The sequence below is a fragment of the Onychomys torridus genome, chromosome 5 (assembly GCF_903995425.1).
Source record: "Onychomys torridus chromosome 5, mOncTor1.1, whole genome shotgun sequence".
Classification (NCBI taxonomy): Eukaryota; Metazoa; Chordata; class Mammalia; order Rodentia; family Cricetidae; genus Onychomys; species Onychomys torridus.
This window is the reverse complement of record NC_050447.1, coordinates 11,263,582-11,287,227: the sequence shown is the minus strand read 5'-3', so window position 1 is coordinate 11,287,227 and position 23,646 is coordinate 11,263,582. Positions and strand designations below refer to the sequence as shown.

The following is a 23,646-nucleotide window of genomic DNA, read 5'->3' as shown; positions in this document are numbered from 1 at the left end:
AGCCGCCCTCCTAGAAACTTGGGACACTGAGCTGTGGGGAGCCCCTGGCCTGTGTTCTGGCAGGAGTGGTTCTGGCTAGCCCTACACCTAGCCTTGTGCAGGTGGAGAAAGGAAGACCTGGAAGAGAAGGCAGCAGTTGAGGTTGGAGTGGTCTGTGGGCAGAACATAGGGACTGGGAACGTGGCCACCACAGCTGCAAATCACAGGCTCTTGACTGCATCATTTATTCCCTGCTTCCCCAAAAGTAACATGGACAGCATGGGGGAAAGACAGGCACAGGAGCAAAGAGCACCCCTCATCCATGGCAGCAACGGGAAAGAACTGCAGCTCAGCTCAGGAGCCTGGGCATCTGGGGCAGAGCCGATCTGTCAGAGGACTTTCTGAAGCTCAGGTACCCTCAGCCTCCAGCATATGAACTCCAGGTAAGCTGACCGCCCCCCATAGGCCTGGAGGGTATGTGGGGTCGCAGGCTGGAGCAGCCTACAGGTCTCTCCAGCCCTGACCCCCTTTAGCAAGGCTCCCCGACCCCTTTGTCAGGTAAGGCAGGGGCTTGGCCTTCCTGCGCTTGAAGGCCTCCAGGTCCCGGTGGGTGCTCATAATCAGCCGACTGTGGAAGAAACAGGGAAACAGAGTCCTAGCTGGGACCTCCCCCCTGCATGGGGCCTGTCTCAGCCACACCTGCCAAGAGGCTTCTCACAGGTGCACAAGTGGCAGGTACAGGCCCATCCTGTTCTTTGAGTGTAAAAGCCTAAGACGTGTAGGTCAGAGGTGATAGTCAGGACTCTACCGCACACATGTGGAGACAGGCAGCCAGGGCTGGGCCACCAGACCCCTGTGCCCCAGGCCTATAGCCCTGCCTCAGTTTCTACTCTGCTCCCTGTCCTCTCGGGTGACTTGACATGCCCTTACTTGAGACTGGAGAGCTCCATTACAAGGCCGCGCACTGTGTCTGTGGCATCCTGCATCCTGCAGGCCTCCTGGGCCCAGGTCTCTGTAGGGGGTCTGTCAGGAGAAAGAAAGGAGCACCCTGAGTGCTCAGGATGGCCAGCCATTCACAGGTGGAGGGGCTAATAATGTCCTGCCCATTTCCAGCTGCCCCTCCCCTGCACAAGAACATCCCACCTACAAATCCTGCCTTCTCCACCAATGGACACACACACCCAGCCTGCACCCGGCCCTCTCCGTTGTCTCTGCTCAAACCACACTCAATTCCTGGCCATTCTTCCAGTGCCTCTGAGGACTCTGGAATATTCTTTCCCAGTTTATCTTGACCAGATTTTAACTCCTCAAAGGAACCCTTAACACTTACTTAACTCTAATTTGCTTCCCATGATCCCCAGCACTCAAGATACTCTGGACGAGGACCGGCCACACCATTTCCTAAAGGGATGTGCAGCCTCTCTGTATGAGCAGAGCAAGGGCCCTGTCGCCTCAGGCTGAACTTTCTATACTCAGGAGCTCCAGATGTGCCACACAGGCTCCAGGCACCTAATGGTGGCAGCCTGTCAGGCCCTCGGCTTTCCTAGAGTTCCTGGACGGTGGGTAACATGGCTAACCTGCTTCTGGCACACTGTCACAGGGAGGGACTGTGTTGACAGTGGCAGCAGGAGGGTACAGCAGGCTGGAGGAGGGACAGGGACAAAGGAGGTCAGGGTGGCATTCTAGCCCTCCTTCACAATTGCCTGATGGAAACAGAAACTTGGCGGTAAATCATTGATAAGTCTCTGCAGAGACAGAGTCAGGCTCAAGTGCAAGGTAACAGGAGGGAAGGCCAGACAGGGCAGTGAGAAGAAAGGGGAGGCAGTCCCTGGGGTCCCTGCCAGATCCAGAGTTTGGGGCAGCCTCAGACTGTTTCTGCACACAGTTCCCAGCCCTGACTAGATGCCCGTTTATGGAGCTCAGGAACACCCAGGCTCCTCTTAGGACACCCATGTACAAAGAGGCTGGAACAGTCTAAGGTGCTGGAGGGACTGCCCCAGGGGACCCAGCTCCGAAGGACAGGATTTTGGAAGTGGACCATGGGCACCTGAGTTCCCAGGACGTACGGTGCATGGCAGTTTGAAAGACAGGCCCAGCTCCCATTCTGGATTGAAGACTTTCCAGCCTACCTGGGCTGAGGTTTGGCCACTGCCTTTGGGGATCCTCCAACGGCATCTGGGCTAGGGGCAGGCCAACCAAGGCCTGGCACACTCCCTGCAGGAAAACCCTGGAAAGAGTAGGGACCGTGTGTGAATCACCCTGCCTGGCAGAAGGAAGCAGCCCAGGACCTATGTTCACTTCAGCTGAGCTCCTACAGAGGAAGCACGATGCCAAGCCCAGCTCCAGACAGCTGCTCTGTCCTCTCTCTCCTCCATGCAGCAGGCTGCTATGCATCATGATACACTGGGTTTCACCCCAATCACTGAATTGTCCCAAAGTATCTTTAAAGATCTTGGAGCAAAGCTGGGCGTAGAGGTGCACATCTTTAATCCCTGCACTCAGGAGGCAGAGGCAGACTTATCTTTGTGAGTTCAATACCAGCCTGGTCTACAAAGTGAGTTCCAGGGCTACATCATGAGACCTGTCTTGAAAAACTAGAAACCATGGCCAGGCTTGGTGGTACATACTTGTAATCCTAGGAATTTGGGGGCTGGGGCAGGATTGGTGCAAGTTTGGGACCAGCCTTCTGGGTTTTAGGCTACCCTATGTGAATGTGGTCATTGTGAAACTGAGATCCGGCCCCCTTTAAAAAGCAAAAAAAGGCCCTGAAGCTGGGGCACCTGGAACTCGGGGGGGGGGGGTGGGGGGGTGCGGGGTGCGGTTGAGGTCAATGTGGCCTGCAGAAAAAGTCTAGGGACTTAGCAGCAGCGGCAGAAAGGAGGTGGTGTTATGAGCATCCTATAAGGGAAAGAGGTTGCAGATAGGTTGGCATGGGAATTTATGAGGACTGCTGGTATAGAACTGGGGGGGTCATTTGAGCCCAGCCAGGGCAACCTTGCAAGCTCCATCTAAAATGAAATATGACGTTTGTACTTGTTCATCCTACTATACTGCTGAACTGTGCAGAGAAGAATCTCCCCCTAAAAGAGGCCACACTCACAGCATGCCTGTGGGGTGTTACCTTGGACAAAAGGGGTATGGCACTTTAAGTCCTAGAAGCCTGAGCCAAATACGACCAGCCAATGCCCAATGCCCCAAACCTAGGAGGGCCGAAAGGATCTGTTTTCCCCAAGAACTAGGGATGGAGCCCAGGGCCCACACAGGCCATTTAGCCATGCCAGCTGTGGTAGCTTCAGACCAACCAGAGCTGGGAGGGAAAACACCAAATTGCCAGCAGGAGAGCACTGCACAAGGCTGAGACTCATTGCAGGGTGAGCTGTAGGTGTGAGGTGACTGGCTGTGAAGTCACCCATTCCTGATCCTAGGTGTCCCTGTGTTGAGAGGCAGAGCCCGTCTTACAGCCTGGCTGGGCTGCTGCTGGCTTCCCAGTGGGAACATGCTCAGTGGCTGGGTCACCCCAGTTTGTTCAGGAATACCCAGTGTCAGAGATAACCACTCCCAGGCTGGCGCTTCCTGCTGTCTGACAAGCTGAATGCCAGGTTCCTTTGGTCTTAATAGGTTTTATTTACAGGGGTGGGATGGAACCCCAGCTTCTCATAGTGCTAAGACAAGCCATGTTGGCCTACACCACAGGCCCAGCGTCCTGAGAAGTATAGCCCAGCAAGTTCCCCAACAAGGATGGAAGGGAGGCTCTCCCCATCTCTTTGATGCTAGGATGGAACCCATGGCCTAGAAGCATGGCTGCCTGTTTCTTGGATTGAGCACTAGGTAAAATTCTTTGCTTGTATTGAGGGGTTGTGTCTTAAGAAAAGCCTCTCCAAGTGGCAGAATGGACTAGCTAAGTATCTCAGAGAGAGGTTGTTGGTCAGTGTGAAGTCTTGGCTCCTTGGGAGGACACTCACACACCCTGCTGGAGACCACCAAGCTCTGTTCCAAGGCAGAGCGGCTTCAGACTCACTGCAGCGGAGGTAGTGTATCACAGGCTCCTCCTCTCCAGCAGGTGCCTGGCCTCCTTCAGCCTCTACCACACCCTGTGTAGGAGAGCTGCCTAGTCCCAGGGTGTGGTAGTACAGCCCTTTCTCAGATCAAGAGCAGCAACAGACAGCAGGGCTGCTTTTTCCCAGGAGGTAAGGCTGACAGGTGACCTTGAATGGCTGCCTCAGAGGCTCGGAAGGCTAAATCTGGGCAGCTGTGAATGGACAAGACCCTTAGGAACTATAATACAAAGCACAATTACTCACGTGTCAACAGGAAAATCATGTCAACATTCCCAGCAAGTCTCAAGAAAGCGAGGGCTCTTTCCAGTTCAGGAGTGAGCCCCTTCCTCCATCTGCTTAAGCTTCTTCAGGGTGACTAGTAGTGGTCTTGCACATCCCCTTGCCACTAATAGATGCTGGGCATGGGTGGCACAGCTGAGGCCTCTAATTAGAGCAGGGAAGGAGCCCCAGACTGACAAAGTTCCTGTCTCTCCCTGTCCTAGGGCTCCTTAGCAGTCACACAAGCCAGGCCCACATGGATAGCCAGCAGGTCTGCCTTTCAGGAAAACCAGATTCCACTGTGCCCAAAGTTGCTGTGAGTCCTCCACCCCCAAATGTCTATGCTACAGGAAGGAAGTGTCAGACACCTCAACCCCAGCTTGCCTTTGAATTTCACCGACCGGGGTGTATGTGTATGTGTTGAGCACAGGAAGGCTCTTACCTGCTCAGGTAGGGCCTCCACGTTGGGGGCATCCAGGGCATCTTGTATCTGGCTGTCAGGAAGAAAGTCTAGTTCCATTGCTGAGGACTCCGGCCATGTAGCATGATCTCCAGAACCGGGAGCTGACTGCTGCTGTCCTGCCAGGATTATGGGAATTCCTGGGCTGCTAGGACAGCCCTTGGTCCTCTGGGGAAGGTCACTAGCTGCAAGACTATGCTCTAGCTGAGAGGGGGTAGGAGGGGACAGACTGAGGCCTGCAAAGTCTTGATGGCAGTTCAGGCTGCTCAGTCCCACTACACTTTGGTTCATGGGCTGTGCCTGTAAAGGCAGCATTCCTATCTCTCCTGGTAGCTGTCCGTCAGAGCCAGGGTCCTTGGTCTTGACAGCTGGACTCATTTCCTGTTCTACATGGCCTGGATCTCCGGCATCCACCATGGGCTCTTGTTCCCCAGGAACTGCAGCCTCAGGGAGGCTTGCCAGGATGTCACCAGGGGATCCTTCTTCCAGCCTGGCCTCCTCAGCAAGAGGTGTGTAGTCCAGCAGAGTCCCAGTACAGCCTCTACCAGGGGTCTGCCCATCCACAGAGCATGGCAGCCCAGCCTCCTCTGGACCTCTGTGTTGTAGCACAGAGGGATCTAAGCTGACATCTGTGATGACACTGTCTGTAAGAGAGGCATCTGCTGGGCTGCCGCAGCGTGGCACTGCACCTGTGCCACTGAGTATGTGTGTAGTGACAGGCACAGCAGGGTCTGAGGCAGAAACTGATGCTGAAATGTAGAGGATGCCTTCTCCTTCCTGGGGTTCTTCAGACTGCTGAGCCCCTGCTCCTCCTCCTTGGGCACCTCCTCCTTCCTGTGGGGCTCTGCTGTCTGCCTTTCCCCCTTCAGCATCATCATCTGACAGTTGCCTTTCCTGGCTACTACTGTCTTGAACCATGGCCCTCTGCATCTCAAAGTCATTGTTCTCTAGGCTTCCAGTATCTGATGAGATAGTCCTCTCCTTTGAGCAGGTACCATCTGCCCATGTCTGGTCTTTTGGTCTCCTGGTGTCATGGAAAGGGAACCTCAGGGACTCCTTCTGTGGCTGGCTGCCTGCCTGGAGGGCACCCAGCTCTGGCCATGTTTCCTGTGGAAATGATAAGATTCAGACCTGGCCTTAGATAATCAAGCACTCTGAAGGTTTTTCTAGTTGGGATAGGGAAAGATCCCCTGGTGACATCCTGGCAAGCTTCCCTGAGGCTGCAGTTCCTGGGCCTTAGATAATCAAGCCTTGTCCTCAGGATCAGATGGTTGCACCCACCACTAGGTACCACAGCGGGGTCCAGCAACTGCTCTAGGCAGAGCTTTGTGCTGAGGCAGGAGGACAGGAAGCACACACATTCCTCCTTTCATGGGGCCTTCCCTGCAGTAAGTGCAATAAGCACTCAGATACTCGTAGCATAAAAATCCAGATGGCCAAAGAGAAACTCTGTCTTGAAAAACCAAATAAATAAATAAAATCCAGGCTGTAGGATGTGGGGTGGCTTGGTAATAGAGTGCTTGCGTAGTTACACAGGCTCTGAGTTCTAGCCCCATCCCCAGAGTCAACAAAGGATTTAAAGACTGCTTCCAGTTGACCCAATGGCACTTCACACACATCAGCTTATTACACGTGTGTGTGCGCGTGTGGAGGGCAGAGGACAGCTTGTGGAAGTTGGTTCACTCTCATTCCATTAAGGGGTCCTCAGGTTGTCAGATCTGATGACAAGTGCCTTGACCTGCTGATCCATCTCATTAGCCCTTGTCAATTTAATACGATGTGCCAGAGCCAGTGAGAAGGCTGTGGGTAGAACGGCACTTTCTGTCAAGGCATGGTGGAGAGCACAGACTCCACAGGTTGCCTTCTTACTTCCACATGCACACTGTGGCACACATGCACCCAAACTCATACACACGCATATGCATATAGGTAATAAAAATACCATTACAAAAAGCAGCTTGTTTGGGCTGGACTTGGTGGCACACATGCCTCATCACATTCGGAGGCTGAGGAAGGATTCCAAGTTTGAGGCTGCTCTGGACCACAGAGTGAGATTCTGTCTCAAAAGCCCAATGGTGATGATGGCTTTTCTAACTGTGAGGTCACTGCAGTCATGTTTTAACAAATGCTACACAAAGTTCCCTGTGCTTTTTATGCACATCTTCCAATGGTGACACCCTGTGTTGCTCAAGCCCAACATCATGACCTAGATGTGAGTCTGGGGAAGACCTACCTTCCAGCTGTGGTAGTGCACATCTCTAATACAGCACTTGGGAGATAGAGGTATGAGAATTGGGAGTTTAAGGCCAATCTTAGCTACATGCTACCTGTCTAACAACCTCTCCCTCCAGAAAGTGCCACATGATGAGAAAGCTAAGGAGCTGTGGCAGCAGGGACCTTCCACTCAAGCTGCTCTTGTTCCATATACACTGGCTTTGAAACTGTGTCTCCCTGTGCAGCCTCACTGGCTTGGAGCTTGCTACATAGACCAAGATGGCATGAACTCAAAACACATGGTTCTGCCTCCCAAGTGAGAATATCTTTTTTTTTTTTTTTTTTCTCAAGACAGGGTTTCTCTGTGTAGACCAGGCTGGCCTTGAACTCACAGAGATCTGCCTGCCTCTGCTGGCATTAAAGGTATGCACCACCACCGCCTGGCTAAATTGTTTTTAATATTACTGTTGTGTATATGATTGTTTGATGTGTGTGAATGATATGTGTATAATGTGTGATTCATTTATGTGTGTATGGGATGTATACATATGGTGTATATGATGTAATGCTGCATATGATATGTATATGTTGTATGCTGTGTGTGATATATATGATATGTATGGTGTATGTGTCTGATATGGGGGATGTAGGAGAAAATGCAGGCATGACCTGGCACCCAGCCTACTTGGCACCCTGGACTTCTAAATTAGAAGCACGGCAGCCCGTGCTCCTGGAGTCAGAACACTGAGTTCTGAAGTAGTCTGCGGACCAGTCTGCACTCTCCATGTCTCCTGTAATGTGCTTGCTCACAGAGACCCTGGTGGTGTGAACTGTCCAGTCAGTGATAATGTGCTAACCAATCAGATTGGTGGATGGTGTATGCCTTTAACCTCAGCACTCAGGAGGCAGAAGCAGGTGGATCTATGAGTTCGAAGCCAGCTTGGTCTACAGAGTGAGTTCTAGGACAGCCACTGCTAGATAGAGAAAACCTCAAACCCCCAACTTCCTCCCCCTCCCAAGATTAGTTGTCACGAAGCCCAACCTGATCTAAAAAGCTAGTACATCGCTCAGGACAGCCTTGAACTCCTGATCTGAAAAGCTGGTATGGAGCTCAGGATAGTCTTGAACTCCTGATCCTCCCTTTTCCACCTACCTCCTAGGAACTGGGTTTCAAGCAAGCACCATCACAGTTTATGCAGTGTTGGGGATGGATGACCCAGGGCTTTGCATGCTAAGCAAGTGCTGTACCAAACATCCCCAGCCCCAATAATCTATTTAAGTTAGTGTGCTGAGACAGAACCCAGAGTCCTGTACTGGCTACTCAAGTGCTGTCCCACTGAGCCATTCCCCAGCCCTCACATTCTCCACTAGGTTACTCCAAACCTGCTGCTGCCAAGGCCACCATGCACTCTCCTCCAGGGGCATGTGTCATCAGCAACATGTCAACCCAAGGATTCAGGATGGCAAGGGCAATCCTAAGACTCCTGGGGGCTGGAGGAATGGCCAAGCAGTCGTGGGGGGATAGTACTCTCGCAGAGGACCTGAATTTGATTTGCAGCACCCATTTCTGGGGTTTCACAACTGCCTGCCACTCCAGCTCTAGACTCTGGAAGAGCAGCTAGTGTTTCTAACTGCTGAGCCATCGCTCCAGCCCCACTTTTTGTTTTGTTTTGTGTTTTGTTTTTTGAGACCAGGTTCCTCTATATAATAGTCTTGGCTGTCCTGGACTAGCTCTGTAGACCAGGCTGGCCTCAAACTCACAGAGATCCCCCTGCCTCTGCCTCCTGGGTGCTAGGATTAAAGGCATGCACCACCACTGCTTGGCTCCCCCACATTTTTTAAACACTTCTAACTTGCACAGAAGCCCCCAGGAAGCAGAGGAAGCTCTCAGGAAAACATACACTACCTTTCTGAATTTGACTGTTGCCATGCAAGCTGCGAGCCAGGGTACAGAGTGGTCTCAGATGTGCTGTTGAGCATGCAGTACATACTGGGAACCTGGAGTGTGCTGCGATGGCAGGGGGCAGAGGCAGAGCACCAGACGGTTGTGGTGTCAAGGTTAACCAGCAGGAGCAGCAGGCTAAGGGAAGGGAGGCTCTTACCTGGCTTCCTGTGCAGCTCTCTGGGACCTCTTCCCACGCCTTGGCTTTTCTTGTTATTGTCTTCTTTGGTTTGGCAAACTGGGGGACAAACCTCCCAACTGAGTTCTGTAAAATGACACAGTAAAATTAGCAGCAGCATGGAAGAGTGGGGTCCTAGGAAAAGCAGCCCCTACACATCCTTTTATTTTTATTTTTTCCCAGTACTCAGGATTGAACTTCCCTGCATACTAGGAAGCACTGCACCACTCAGTTACAGACCGCTCTCTCTCTCTCTCTCTCCTTCCTTCCTTCCTTCCTCCTCTCCCCTTCCCTCCCCCTCCCTCCCCTCCCCTGTTCTCTCCCTCCCTCCCAGACAAGCTCACTCTGCAGACCAGGCCGCCACCTTTGTTTCCTGAGTGCGGAACTAGCGGTCTGTCTCCATGCTAGGTTCTCCTTATTTTAAGTTCCACCCCCAACTTGGAATTTTGGTTTTGGGATGAGATTTCATATAACTTAGGCTGGTCTTGATCTTGCTATATAGTGAGGTTGACCTTGAACTCCTCCTGGTCTTCCTGTCCTCACCTCTGGAGTGCTAGAGTTTCAGGCATGTCCCATCCTACCTGGTTTATGCAGTCTTGGGGATAAAACCCAGTTCTTAATGCACACTAGGGCAAACATTCTAACTGAGCTACATACCCAACTATTCCTTTACCTTCCTTCTATCCCCACCCCCTACCTTGTTTCCTGAGACAAGGTCTTACTCTGTAGCCCAGGCTAGTCTAGAATATACTAGGTAGTACAGGCTGGCCTTGGACTCAGATTCACCTGACTCTGTTTCCCAAGTTGTGATTAAAGGTGTGCACTACCGTGCCTTGCTTTGATTCCCTTTCCTGGAGTCTCACACAACAGCAGTCTTCTGTCCTTGCAAGTCCCTGCATTCCTGTGAGCAGTGAGCTGCTGCCCATTAACAGGGTATAGACCCAGCAACAGGAGGCTCACCTGGGAAGGAGGCAGGGGGGCCAGCTCTTCTGGTGACCCTGGGAGGTCCAAGGCAGCTCTTGTGTCCTCCACAGGGCAGCTAGGTGGGGAGAAGCAAAACAGAAGGACTGTAAGTCATTCCAGATGTCACTTACATACCAAGACAAAGGGAGGTCAGGGATGCAGCTCCAGCAGGAGAGCCTAATATGTGAATCTATGGGTCTATCCCCAACACATGCTCTCATACACACACACATGTATACACACACACACAAACAGACTTACCACAACATAGTCCTACACATTTTCTCAAAGGACAAAGGGAGATGAGAACTTAAATGGAAATTCTTTTTTTTTTAAAGATCTATTTATTTATTATGTATACAGTGTTCTGCCTGCATGTGTCCCTGCAGGCCAGAAGAGGGCGCTAGATCTCATTATGATGGTTGTGAGCCACCATGTGGTTGCTGGGAATCAAACTCAGGACCCCTGGAAGAGCAGCCAGTGCTCTTAACCACTGAGCCATCTCTCTAGCCCCGAAAAGTAATTCTGAATCTTCCAGGGAGGGCCTGGAAATTCTTTTTCAGGGTTTAAAGGATATAACCAATCCATTTCCCCAACACGGCTGAGGATGGAATGCAGGGCCTGGCACCTGCTAGGCAACTTCTTTATGACTAGGATCCTCTGTTTTGAAAGGGTGAAATTTACAACGCATGATCGACATACAAAGTGCAGTACTGCTGAGCAATAAAATCAGAATCTGAGAAGAAAGCTCAGTGTGTAGAAGACCTTGCCACACAAGCAGGCTTATAAAAAAAGGAAAGAAAAAACTAGAGGAGTGGTACAAGAACTGCAATCCCGCACCCCATGAGAGGCAGGAGCACCCTGAAAGCTTGTGAGCAGCTGGCCTATCCACAGCAGAGCGACAGACACCCTGCCCCCACAAGTGGAAAGTCAGCTCTGACTCCACAGGTTGTCCCTGACCTCTGACATCCACCCAGAGGATGTGCTGCAAGTCGGCCCATTCACACAAAAAAGGAAGGAAGGAGAGAGGGAGGGAGGAAAAAGACAAAAGAAAATCCTAACAGGCAGGATGGTGCACACTTTTAAACCCAGCACCCAGAAGGCAGAGACAGGCGGATCTCTGTGAGTTCAATGCCAATCTAGTCTACAGAGTGAGTTCCAGGCCAGCTAGGGCTGCTCAGTAAAACCGTATTTCAAAATAAATATTTTTTAAAATATCTTTTAGGTGCTAGGGCTAGCTCCATAGAACAGACATGAAGAGGGCCAGATTCCATCCCAGCACTGCAAAGTAAATTACAAGATTACACCAAGGTCATTTGTGTGGCTTCTGGAGCACCAGCAAGATTTTCTTCCACATTTTGTTTTATGTTTGTTGTTTTTGTTGTTATTCTGTGTCTTTTTCTGTATATGTGCCATTTCTTTTTTTTTTTTAAAGAGAGTTTTATTTATTTTATGTATATGAGTGCTCTATCTGCATACATAACATTATGCCAGCCACCATGTGGGTGCTGGGAATTGAACCCTGGTCCTCTGGAAGAGCAGCCAGTGCTCTTAACCTCTGAGCCGTCTCTCCAGCCCCATAGGTGCTATTTCTTAGTGAACATTTTAAAAAAAATAGCTCAAGATGGGTATTCTACTCCCTACCCCACCCCACTCTGGTCTGTCCGAGAGGCCTCACAGCCGTGCATCCCTACAGGCCTAGAAGTGAGCAGAGAATTAAATTTCTGTGGCTTTCTGAGAGGAAGGATTGGGTGGTGTGTGGCTCACACAAGTCTGCAGAGCCAACACTTGTGGCTTCATGGCGGCACTGTTAGCAAGACTGCTGTGACCTGAAATCAGACGGACAGACAGAACAACTGTGTTCAGCAAACATGGTCACCTAGCCCACAATGTTTTCCCCAAAGGCTTTGCTCACCAGTTATTTTGCGCCTCCTGATTCCACTGTCCTCCTTCCTTCCTTTCTTTTGGAAAGTCTCACTGTGTAACCCAGCTGGCCTCAAACTAACAGAAATCTGCCTGCCCCTGCTTCCCATGTGCTGGGATTAAAGGTGTGTGTCACCATGACTAGCCTGTTTTTCTTTTCTTTCTTTCTTTTTTTTTTGGTGGTGGTAGTGGGGTTTCAAGACAGGGTTTCTCTGTGTAGCTTTGGTGCCTGTCCTGGATCTTACTCTATAGACCAGGCTGGCCTCGAACTCACAGAGCTCCACCTGGTTCTGCCTGCCGAGTGCTGGGATTAAAGTTGTGTACCACCACTGCCCAGCTGTTTTTCTTATACATGTGTGTACATGTACATGCATGCACCCAGAGGACCTCAGGTATCATCCTCAGGGCACTTTGAAAGAGTCACTCACTTGCCTGGAACTCACCCATTAGGCTACAGTGACTGGACAGTGAGCCCCAGGGATCTGCCTCTACTACCTCTGCAGCCTAGGATCACAGAAGTACACCACAATGCTGAGGCTTTTTTACATGGATTCCAGTGATGGAGTCAGGTCTTTGTGCTTGTGAGAAAGGTGTTTTTCCACTTGAGCTGTCTTCCCAGCTTCAACCTGTCGTGTGGCTGAGGTTGAGACTGGATCAGTGTTAACTGTGATTTTCCTGGACCAGGGAGGGCTGCAGTAGTGGCGGGTCACCCTGGTCCACTCCCCTGAGCTTGCTGTGAATTACTGAAGCAGAAGCCTGCTGGAAAGTTCTGAGCCACCTACCTGGAAGCTGTGGGTCCTGGTTCCTCCCCACCTGGCTCTCCAGATGCTGCAGGTTCCGAACTGTCTTCTGACTCTCCAGAGTGGTGTGACTGCATCAGCATGGGGCTCTGGGGGCTTCCAGGGGCGTCTTTCAGCCGTGGGTTCTTAGAAGGCTTTGAGGGATTGAGGCTGTCCCCTGGTTAGAGAGGGAAGTGAAGGGTAGGGCTGTGGATCAGACATGGCACCATTGTCAGCTTAGGAGGGCCACAGCTAGACTATAGGTGAGTGGGTTAGTGTTGAGGGTAGGGAGCCCAGTTCTGGAGCTAACCTGATGATGGGGATGGGAGAACCCCATTCAAGATCCAAGGACCCATTCCCTCATGTAGCTGTACAACTAGATTTTTTTTTTTTCCCTTTTCTGGTGAGACAGGATCTGGCCATGAACTGCCAAAATGTAGGAATGATAGGTGGATTGCATTTTGAAAGTTGATTCAAGGGCTTTGTGTGTCCATGTGCAAGTGTACCTGTTTGTGCATGTGTGTGGAGGCCAGGAGTGAACATTTAGTGTGATTGCCCAGGAGTCACTCAAGCTTATTGTTTGAGACAGGGACTCTCACTGGGACCTGGAACTCATCATCAAGTAGGCTAGGCTGGCCCAGGGAATGTCCTGTCTCTGCCTTCCCAGGGCTGGGATACAAGTGGGCACCTTACAAGTGCTCCACCACCTGAGCCATCACCTCAGCTTTAATCTATGATCGGCCATGACTAGCTAGAATCTTTTATTTATATTATTTTTATACTTTTATTTTATATATGCAGGCATTTAATCTGCATGTATACCTGTGTACTATGTCCATGTTTGGAACATGCAGGGACCAGAGAGGGCATCAGATCCTCTGGGACTGGAATTACAGACATTTATGAGCCCCACGTGGAGATGAGAAACAAACCCACATCCTCTGGAAGAGCAGAACATCCTCTAGTTTCTGCGATTAGATCTTGAAGCAGCTTGGCTCCAAACCACATGGGACAAGTGGACCCAGGCCCTCTCTCCCCTGGGAGAAGTGTGGCAGGTTTCAGTTCAAACGGTAGAACCATGTCTGAGGTCCCCAAGAGCCTCCATTCTTACCCATGGCTTTCTTTTTCAAATGACAGTGACAGAGCTTCTGGGAGAATCCTTATGTCCTGTCTCCTGTAACTGAGTGACATGTGACAGAGCTTATCCTTCTTGGTCTTCCTGTTTTAACTAGAGGAATGTATAGGACAGTACTGGTGTGTGGTGGTATTGGTTCCCTGAAATATTGTGCACCCTAATAAACTTATCTGGGGTCAGAGACAGAAGAGCCACAATATTAAACATGAGGATAGGCAGTGGTAGCACATGCCTTTAATCCTAGCATTCCAGAGGCAGAATCCATCTGTTCAAGGATGCAGCCAGGCATAGAGACTCACGTCTTTAATCCCAGGGAGTGACGGTAAAAAGCAGAAAGGTATATAAGGCGTGAGGACCAGAAACTAGAAGCATTTGGCTGGTTTAGCTTTCAGGCTTTGGAGCAGCAGTTCAGCTGAGATTCATTTGGATGAGGACTCAGAGGCTTCCAGCCTGAGGAAACAGGACCAGCTGAGAAACTGGCGAGGTGAGGAAGCTGTGGCTTGTTCTGCTTCTTTGATCTTCCAGCATTCACCCCAATACCTGGCTCAGGTTTGATTTTATTAACAAGTACCTTTAAGATTCATGCTACACTGGTATTCAAATCTAAAGCGTTAACTAAGAAAGCACACGTAAAAGCAAGATGTGGCATACATGCCTTTAGTTCCAGCACCTATGAAGCTAAGGTAGAAGGATTGAGTGTTTGAGGCATAGACAATGGAACCCGAAACACACAAGAGGCCCTAGACACCTGCAGGCTGTAATCTTGGAAAAAGTGGGGCCACAGGCACAGGAGGCCTCTTGGTCCTTTGTGTCTTAGCATGCCCATCTGTCACTCGGGGTAAAAGAGGCTGTCCTTTATTTGCCCTTGGTAGCCTAAAACTATTTAAGATTTCTTTCTTCCCTTTAAGGAAAGATCCTCCTGCCTCACCCTTACAAAGTAGCTATGATTACAGGCAAATGCCACCACACCCAGCTTGACACATGTGTATGTGTAGATATAAAGAAGTCCTCTTGGCCAGTACTGGAGAATGAACCTGGCACATCACAGACTAGGTATGTTCCCTGGCCCAGTGCTGGAGGTTGAATGCAGGCCTCACACAGGCTAAGTAGGCAAGTGGCCTAGCACAGAGCTACATCTCTAACCCGGTTTTAAATTTTGAAACAGGGTCTTACAAAGTTGCCTGGGCTGACCTTGCATCTCTGCAGTGCAGTCCAGGCCAGACGTGACTCTTTGTTCTTTTTCCTTAGCCTTCCAACTGAGACACTGCATGCCTGTGTCCCAAGGCCTGGCTTGAAGGATGAATGCTTACTTACATAGAAGCCAATCATGGCTGGCCTCTCAGACCTAGCCACGTTCTAAGCCTGCTTTCAACGATCACAGCAAGTGCACATTCTAGTGAGTTATATGTGCATATTCCTAAGACATGGTGAGCTACGAGGAGACTTCAAGGTTAATCTTCCTCATTTCCTCAGACAAGGTCTGGTGGTGTATCCCAGGCTGGCCTGGAAGTGGTACTCTCTTTGCTTCAGTTTTCCCAATTTGGGGTAACAGGGAGACCATCACACCTGACCCTGGTGCCATTTTCCAGGCAAGAAAGCTGTGGCCAAGCAACCAAGAATGAGATCTGATCAAACTCCAAAGCCTGCACATTCAAGAGTCTGTTGTGGAATATTACTTTAACTGTGAGAGGTGTGTTACATGTATTTATGCTACATTTGTTTATTATGTAAAGACATGTTGCTGTTTCACCTTGCCTGCCTAAGGCACCTGACTGAACTAATACAAATCTGAATATCTAGGCATTAGAGGGCTTGGCAGGGCTGGTGAGCAGAGAGAATAAGGAGGAGGAGAAATCTAGGCTGGAGAAGAGAGAACGAGGAATAAAGAGAGGGAGGTAAATAATGCCGACAAATAAATATCACTTAAGATACCCACCAACCCTTAAAAATCATTGGGTAGGGGGCTAGAGCACTTTTGCTCCTTTCCAGAGGGCCTGAGTTGGGTTCCTAGCACCCCGGAGATTCATTACCTTCTTTTGGCATGTGCATGCTTTAACGTTTTGTTTTCTTTTCTTTAATTGGCCATTTTTAATTTTCCTTTTGTGGGGAGGCTGGGCAACAGTGACAGGGCCTCATATAACTAAGCTGTAGCCTGTGTAGCCTAGGATGATCCTGAACTTCTGGTCCTCCTGCCTCCACCTGGGACCATAGCTGTTTACTCCCCACACTGGCTTATGTGCTCATGGGGATAGAACACAGAGCTTCACGATAGGCCACTATTCTACCAACCGAGCTGAGTTTATTATTATTTCCTTTTTGTTGTTTTTGTTTGTTTTCTTCAAGAAAAAGTTTCTCTGTGTAACCCTGGCTATCCTGGAACTCGCTCTATAGACCAGGCTGGCCTCAAACTCAGAGATCTGCCTGCCTCTGCCTCCCATGTGCTGGGATTAAAGGCGAGGGACTTTTCAAATGAAGAAAAGGGTTGTTTCTTATTTGATACCAGCCCTTACTTATACAGACCAGACAAATGCTCCAGCACTGATTGTGCTATACCCTTGCCAGACCCTGTAACCTACCCCCTCATTTGTAAGTACCCCACAAAATAAACCTCCCTTTTAACTACGTGGAGTGGCCTTAGTAATTTCACCAATATCTGGCACCCAACGTTCGTGGTACGAATTCATGAAATAGCCTCTTGCCTGTGGCCTTGCAGGCCCAGCTCAGGCCCGAGGTACACTCGGCCGGCTGTGGTGGCACATGCCGGTAGAATTTACTGAAGAAGGCAGAGGCAGGAGGATCCAGAGTTGAGGCCGGCCTAGGAGAAGCTTTGGCCGGGTCAGAGACACAAACAGTGTTGGTGGGACCATGGAGGCAGTGGCTGCTGCTTCGAGTTACCGGCTGCTTCTCATCGTGTTGGTGACTTTGGTGATGCTGCTACCTGGGACAAAAGGTTTACTGCTGCTTGTTCAGAGAAGAATTGCCAGGACCAGCATGTTACAAGAAAGCATAGGCAAAGGTCAGTTTGGAAAAGGTTGGCAAGAGAAATGGTGGGGAGAAATTGCTGTGAAGATTTTCTCTTCTAGGGAAGAACGTTCATGGTTCCAAAAGACAGACAGACATGAGATTGTGATTGCTCCAAACCACAGAGGAAGCACCAAAAAAAAAAAAAAAAAAATCTAAAGGGAACCATGATCATGCCTAACAGTGACTTTGAAATCTTCAAAAGGATGATGGGACTCCACAATGGACTATGATGCCACATGGACTATGGTAAAGCCATTAACACCATGGAAAGATCGACTCTGGACTACAAACAGCTCAGGACAATTTCGAGATGACTGGCTGAGATGATCCAGCCTGACAGACTACCTGAACAAGGACTTGAAACAAGCCCTGCACTTTCTCATTATGCAGCGGCGGGACAAATGATACAGGACTTGACAATTAACCCAAAAATTTTCTTTTCAGGATCCCCTAAAGATGGAAGTAATTTTAAGAAGATGACGCCCACATCCCCAAAAAGAGGGATGGGAGGTTTTCGGTCGTTTAATGAGTTTTGGATATTGTCATTGTTTATGATGATTGGTTACAAGTTGTTAATTGTTAATGGTCAGGGAAAAAGCTGAACATGAAGATTAGATTCAGAGGTTTTGTTAAAAAAAGAAAAGGAAAAAGAGAAAATAGATATGAGGTAGATCACTGAATCTACCCTGAGAAAAAAGATAAAGAAATAATAAGATAAATGGGTAGATCACTGAATCTACTCTAAAAAGAAAAAGGAGAAGATATAAAAATGACAAAAGGTAGACTACTGAATCTATTACGAAAAGAAAAGATAGGATAAGTAATGAAAAAATTTTCTCTGAGTTTATCAAATGTTACTGGACTGGACATTATAGATAATGGAGTTTTTCACCTGAATCTGTCAAATGTTAATGGACTAGACATCATTAATGTAATCTTGACTGTGTATATCGTATATACTTATTGGATATGATTTTTCTTGTATTAGTTATAACCTTTTTTTAATTTTAGACAAAAACAGGGGAAATGTGGTGGGTATTGTGTTCCCTGAAATATTGTGTGTTCCCCAAAATAAACATATCTGGGGTCAGAGAACAGACAGCCACTAGAACAGAGCCAGAAATGGTGGCTAGAAAATGGGAAGAGTAAACCATAACAGAAGTTGGGCGGTGGTGGTACACACCTTTAATCCCAGCACTTGGGATGCAGAGCTAGCTGGATCTCTGAGTTCAAGGCCACTTTAGAAACAGCTAAGCATGGTGACCCAAGCCTTTAATCCCAGAAACATAACCTTTAACACCAGGGAGTGGGGGCAGAAAGAGAAAGGTATATAAGGCGTGAGGGCCAGGAACTAAAAGGAAATAAGCATGTAGTTAGTTTAAGCTTTGGAGCAACACAGTTCAGCTGAGATTCTTGTGGAGGAGGACTCAGAAGCTTCCAGCCTGAGGAAACAAGATCACCTGAGGAACTAGCAAGGTGAGATAGCTGTGGCTTGTTCTGCTTCTCTGATCTTCCAGCGTTCAGCTACACTCCTGGGTTCTCAAGTGAAGAAATTTTACATTGTTGATCAAGAAGCAGAGCCCACTGTGATACTAAGAACTCAAAAACAGAATCGATCAAGTAGACGTGTAGTGTGGTTGTATTCAGTAAAAACACAGGACCTATGGAGATGACGGTCATGAAGACATGAGGATTGAGTTTAGATTCCAGTACCCATGTACAAGCCAAGCTAACTGTCTGTAACTGCCGTACTCAGAGGTGCAGTGAGGGATGAAAACAGCCTTGCTGAGAGGAAGATTCCTGATGCTGACATCTGGCCTTGACATACATACACACCTGCACATATCCACCAAGACATGCACATATCAGAGAGAAAACCAGTATTCCAGTGTGCAGTTTTCTGTAGCTATAGGTTCCTCATCTACACCATGGGTGGAGAACAACTGCACCTATATTAACCGTGTAAAGCTATTTCCTGGCCACCTTCTTAAACAACGCAATACAGTGATTTACATATCATTTACATTCTGCTCAGTATTCTCAGTCCCCTTTTAGACGCTGTGCCAACACTCCAGGGTTCTGTGTAAGGCACGCGGGCATTGTGGACTCTGGTAGGAGTGGAGTCCTGAAGGAATCCAGCCAACAGAGAAGACGATGAAAGTAGTGGTATAGTGAGGTTTTGTTTTTCAAGACAGGGTTTTTCCGCGTAGCCGTTGGAGGTCCTGGAGACCAGGCTGGCTTTATCTCACAGAGACCTACCTACCTCTGCCTCCGGAGTGCTGGGATTAAAGGTGTGCGCCATCACTGGTTAGGTGACAGAACTGTTTTGAGGATTAGGGGGTTTCAAAAGCCCACACCAGGCCCAGGTCCGCCCCTCCCTTGGGCCTGCGGCATCGGGAAGACATAAGCTCTCAGCTGCAGCCCCCAATTAATGCTTTATAAATACTGTCATGGTGTCTCCTCACAGGAACGGAACAGTAACTACCACAGGTTCTGTCCACTTGTTTTAGAGACAGGGTCTCTCACTCACCTGGAACTTGCCAAGTAGGCTATGCTGGATGGCAGACAAACTCCAGGAATCAACCCGTCTCTGCTCCTCCACTCCAATACTGAGATTGCAAACGTGTCGCCACACCTAGCTTCTACATGGGTTGTGGGAACTGAACTCATCTTTTCATGGCTACAAAGCAAGCACTTTATCAACTGAACTATCCCTCAGCGCCTGAAAAGTAGATTTAATTTATTATTGGCTTAAAATATACACTTATGGGGTTGGGGATTTAGCTCAGTGGTAGAGCGCTTGCCTAGCAAGCACAAGGCCCTGGGTTCGATAATCAGCTCCAAAAAAACCAAAAACCAAAACACTTGGGAGGCAGAGGCAGGCAGATCTCTGTGAGTTTGAGGCCAGTCTGGCCTATAGAGTGAGATCTAGGGCAGGCACCAAAACTACACAGAGAAACCCTGTCTTGAAAAAAAAAAAATTAATATTTTAATAATAGAAAAAGTTAATATTTTCTATTCTGTCATAATTGTTATAACGTTTAATCATGACAAATTCATTTACTTTTTTTAAAAGTATGCAACCAACTGTTAATTGTAATGGAATTCACTATCAAGGGTAATATCCTCTCAAAATCTCCATGTCCCAGCCTCACTGGCTTCAAGGTCCCACTGGAACTTTGCTAAACCAGTGTGGGGCATGGTGGCCTCTCACAGGAGGGAAGGGAGACAGAGCCTGGGCTCCTTAAAACTGAAACTCCAGGGAGAGGAACCATGAGTGAGGTGTGGAAGAGCTGGGACTTAGTGGAGGCGGAGCTAGCAATGGGGAAAGCGCAAGGCTAGGCAGTATTTTTCAGTGCAACCAAGAAATGGTAGACTTAAGCTTTTAGCTTGAAGAGAAAAAATGCATCTTTCTCTCATAACCGTGTACAATATTTCCAAACAAAATACTCATGTGCAAAACAAAAAAACAAAAAACTTCACCCACAAATATACACAAATGAGGGCGGGAGAGATGGCTCAGAGGTTAAGAGCACTGACTCCTCTTCCAGATGTCCTGAGTTCAATTCCCAGCACCCACATGGTGGCTCACAACCATCTGTAATGAGATCTGGTGCCCTCTTCTGTGTACATAATAAATAAATCTTTAAAGAAATGTACACAAATGATAAGTAGTTTAGCATAGCAGGGGCCAGAAGGGTCCCCTTCCTCTCTTAAAGGCACACAGATGGTGGCCTCCAGCAGTGGGAACCACAGTGTCACCAGATGGGTCCCTTGGCAGCAGTGGGGTTTATTATTATTTAGATAGGGCAAGGTCAACAGGTCATGAGATGGCTACCGTTGGTGACACTGTGTCTCAGTTGCCAAGAGCAGGGAACTACAGGTGACATCCAAGGACACACCCAGGATCAGTCAAGAGACCACGGGGTGCCTTTATCTGGCTTCTACACTAGGGGTGAATCACATGGTAGAGCCGTTTGTCTCAGTGTGAGGCCCTGAGTTCACCCCAGCACTGCAGTACATAAATCAAGGCCGGTGCATTTACTGTCACTCATTTACATAATTGGAAACTGAGGCACAAGACTGATTTATCCACAATTAAGTGAACAGCGCTCAACCAACCAGATTTCTTAAAATCTAGATCAGTAGTTACACACCAGCTGGTCTGGCATTAGCCCTGTGCAGGAATCAACACTGAGGTGGTTATACTTCCGTCCTGAAATCTGAAGTGGGAAGACCTCTTGGTCCTGCCTTAGAACCAGGGAGAGGGGACATACTGGAACACTTTCACTCTTTAGTCTTCCATATTTCTACTATTCTTACTAGCCTGTACTAAAATGTCACTGTCTTTTAAGAGCTTAAGGCTGTCATGTTAGCATTCTGGTGGAAAGCAAGGGCTGGGTGTGGTAGCCAAGGTCACCAGAGTCACCTGCGCCCCGAGGAGTGCAGGTGTATAGGCCAGAACACGAAGACTTCCACGTTGGTGTGTGTGTGTATTCACCTGCATGTGTATGTCACTGCTCTTACCCAAGTGTGAGCATGTGGAGGGCAGAGGTCAATATTAGGTGTCTTCCTTTATATCTTCTAAAATGCTTAAATTTCACTTGTTGGGTATTTTGCCTGTATCACATTGCCCGCAGAGACCAGGAGTGGGTGTGGAACTGGAGTTGCATACAATCGCTTGTGAGCTTCCATGTGGGTTCTGGGAATTGAACCTGGGTTCTCTGGAAGCAGCCTGTAAGCTTAACTCCTGAACCATCTCTCCAGCCCTAGAACTTATTTTTCCAGATAAGATCCCTCACTGAATCAAGAGTTCCCCGTTGTGTCTAGACTAGCTTTTCCCGCTCCTCCTCTCTAGTGCTGGGGTTACAGACACACACTATCACACCCAGCTTGTATGTGAGTGTTAGAACTCCATTCAGGTCCTCTTGCTCACACAGAAAGCTCCTTAGTCACTGAGCCATTTCCTCAGTCCCCACCTTGTTTTATGAGGGTCTCTCACTGACGTGGAACTTGCCTAGTAGGCTAGACTGGTTGGTAACCAAGTCACTGGGATTACAAGCATGGGCTACCATGCCTGGCCTTTTAAAAATGAATCTGGAGATCGGGCTCAGGTCCTCATGCTTGTTTGGGGAGCGTTTTACTAAGCCACCTTGTGAGATCCTGTCTATTTATAAAACATCAAAACACCTGGGCTTGGTCCATGGGCCTATCTTCTCAGCACTTGGAAAGCTGAGACAGGAAGATAACAAGTTCAAAGCCAGCCTGGGCTACAAGATGTATTAGTTAGGGTTTCTATTACTATGATACAAACGTTATGACCAAAAGCAAAGTCAAGAAAGAAAGAGTTTACTTCACTTACACTTTTACATCATAGCCCATCATCAAAGGGAGTCAGGGCAGGAACGTGGAGGCAGGAACTGAAGAACTGGCTACAGAGGAGTGCTGCCTATTGGCTTGCTTATATCACTCAGGACTACTTGCCAGGCGGCATGCCCCCAGTGAGCAGGACCCACCCACACACATAGTTAATGTACTTCAAGAAAATGTACTACAGACTTATCTACAAGCAAATCTTTTGGAAGCCTTTTCTCAGTTGAGAGTCCCTTACCCCAAATGACTCTAGCTTGTGTTAAATTGACAGAAAACTGGTCAGTACACATGGCAAGAATCCCCTCCCCATCTCAAAAACACACATCGAAAACAAAAACAAAAAAGGTCAACTTGGGATGGAGATGGAGTTTCATGGTAGAGTGTTTCTTATGCGGGAGACCCTGTGTTCTAAGCCTAAGTAAGTGAATGTTAAAGAGCCAATTCGAAGCCAGACAGTGGTGGTGCTCTGGACAGTGAAGGCAGAGGGGGAGGCAGAGGCAGGAGGATCTCTGAATCTGAGGCCAACCTTGTCTATAGAGTGAGTTCCAGGACAGCCAGGATTACAGAGAAACCCTGTGTTGAAAAAGCAAAACAAAGTACTAATAATAAATAAAAAGCCAATTTTAATAAGGCAAATACCTGAGTTCCGCTGCTGCTTCTTCTTATTCATTTTATCGTTCCCTGAGAAATCTGAAAACAACAAACCGACCCTGCAGCTGTGGCCAGCACCCTGCGTCTCCATGTGCACCCACTGGCTTCCCTCCTTCCACAGGGCCCATCGGGCAGCCTGATGGGGCGTCAGCTGGACTCCAGCAGGACACTGGGTGGGACGCCAGCCCATAGCCATCTTGGATCATGCGCCCTTCCCTGTGGGAAGGACTACCTCTTGCCCTCCCCGGGACGGCTAGTCTGGGTCGGAGACAACTATGCTTCGCCCACCCCCAAGCGCCCAAAGCTTGTGCATCTGAGGCGTGGGGTATTTGGAAGCTTTGGGGAGTCCACTGGAGACCCACCAAAGGAAGGCTTTAGCAGGGCCACCGGGGCAGGAGTCGCTTCCGGCCACAGCAGAGCTGGAAGTCGCCCTGCCCTTAGTGGGGACGAGGTCAGCTCGGATCCGATGGGGAACAAATCGCCTAAATTACCTGCGTGATATTTTGAGAAAATGACCGCACCAGCAGCCACGGGACCGCGTGGCCGACTGGTGCTGCGGGACGCGAAGCCCTGAGTCCCGGCACCGTGGCCCAGCGCTCACGGCGACCCCACAGTGACCGACAGAACAAGGCACTACGGCGGTGAGGAGCCACAGCCCTCTGGCCGACACGCCGCCGCGCCCTCACACCTGCAGCCCTCCACTTCTTTC

The 23,646-nt window shown here is 49.0% G+C and overlaps 1 protein-coding gene across 1 annotated transcript; it reads right to left on the bottom strand.

Annotated features, from left to right (window-relative positions):
- Nucleotides 1-212: 212 nt before the first annotated feature.
- On the bottom strand, nucleotides 213-23,639 carry Brme1 (break repair meiotic recombinase recruitment factor 1). The gene is made up of 9 exons (XM_036189184.1): nucleotides 23,429-23,639; nucleotides 22,926-22,976; nucleotides 12,758-12,932; nucleotides 10,050-10,128; nucleotides 9,072-9,176; nucleotides 4,738-5,862; nucleotides 2,109-2,206; nucleotides 910-1,002; nucleotides 213-607 (listed from the first exon to the last, which is right to left on the bottom strand). Exons 2-9 carry the CDS (start codon nucleotides 22,954-22,956, stop codon nucleotides 481-483), a joined length of 1,833 nt encoding a protein of 610 aa, XP_036045077.1. The 5' UTR covers nucleotides 22,957-22,976; nucleotides 23,429-23,639; the 3' UTR covers nucleotides 213-480.
- Nucleotides 23,640-23,646: the final 7 nt, after the last annotated feature.

Excerpts from the sequence above, each read along its gene's own strand:
- Brme1 (XM_036189184.1), bottom strand. The coding sequence starts at position 22,956 with ATGAATAAGAAGAAGCAGCAGCGGAACTCAG. Across the intron at positions 12,933-22,925 it reads GAAGCAGCAGCGGAACTCAG|GGGACAGCCTCAATCCCTCA; the intron begins GTATTTGCCTTA and ends CTCTCTAACCAG. Across the intron at positions 5,863-9,071 it reads AGAGCTGCACAGGAAGCCAG|GAAACATGGCCAGAGCTGGG; the intron begins GTAAGAGCCTCC and ends TCATTTCCACAG.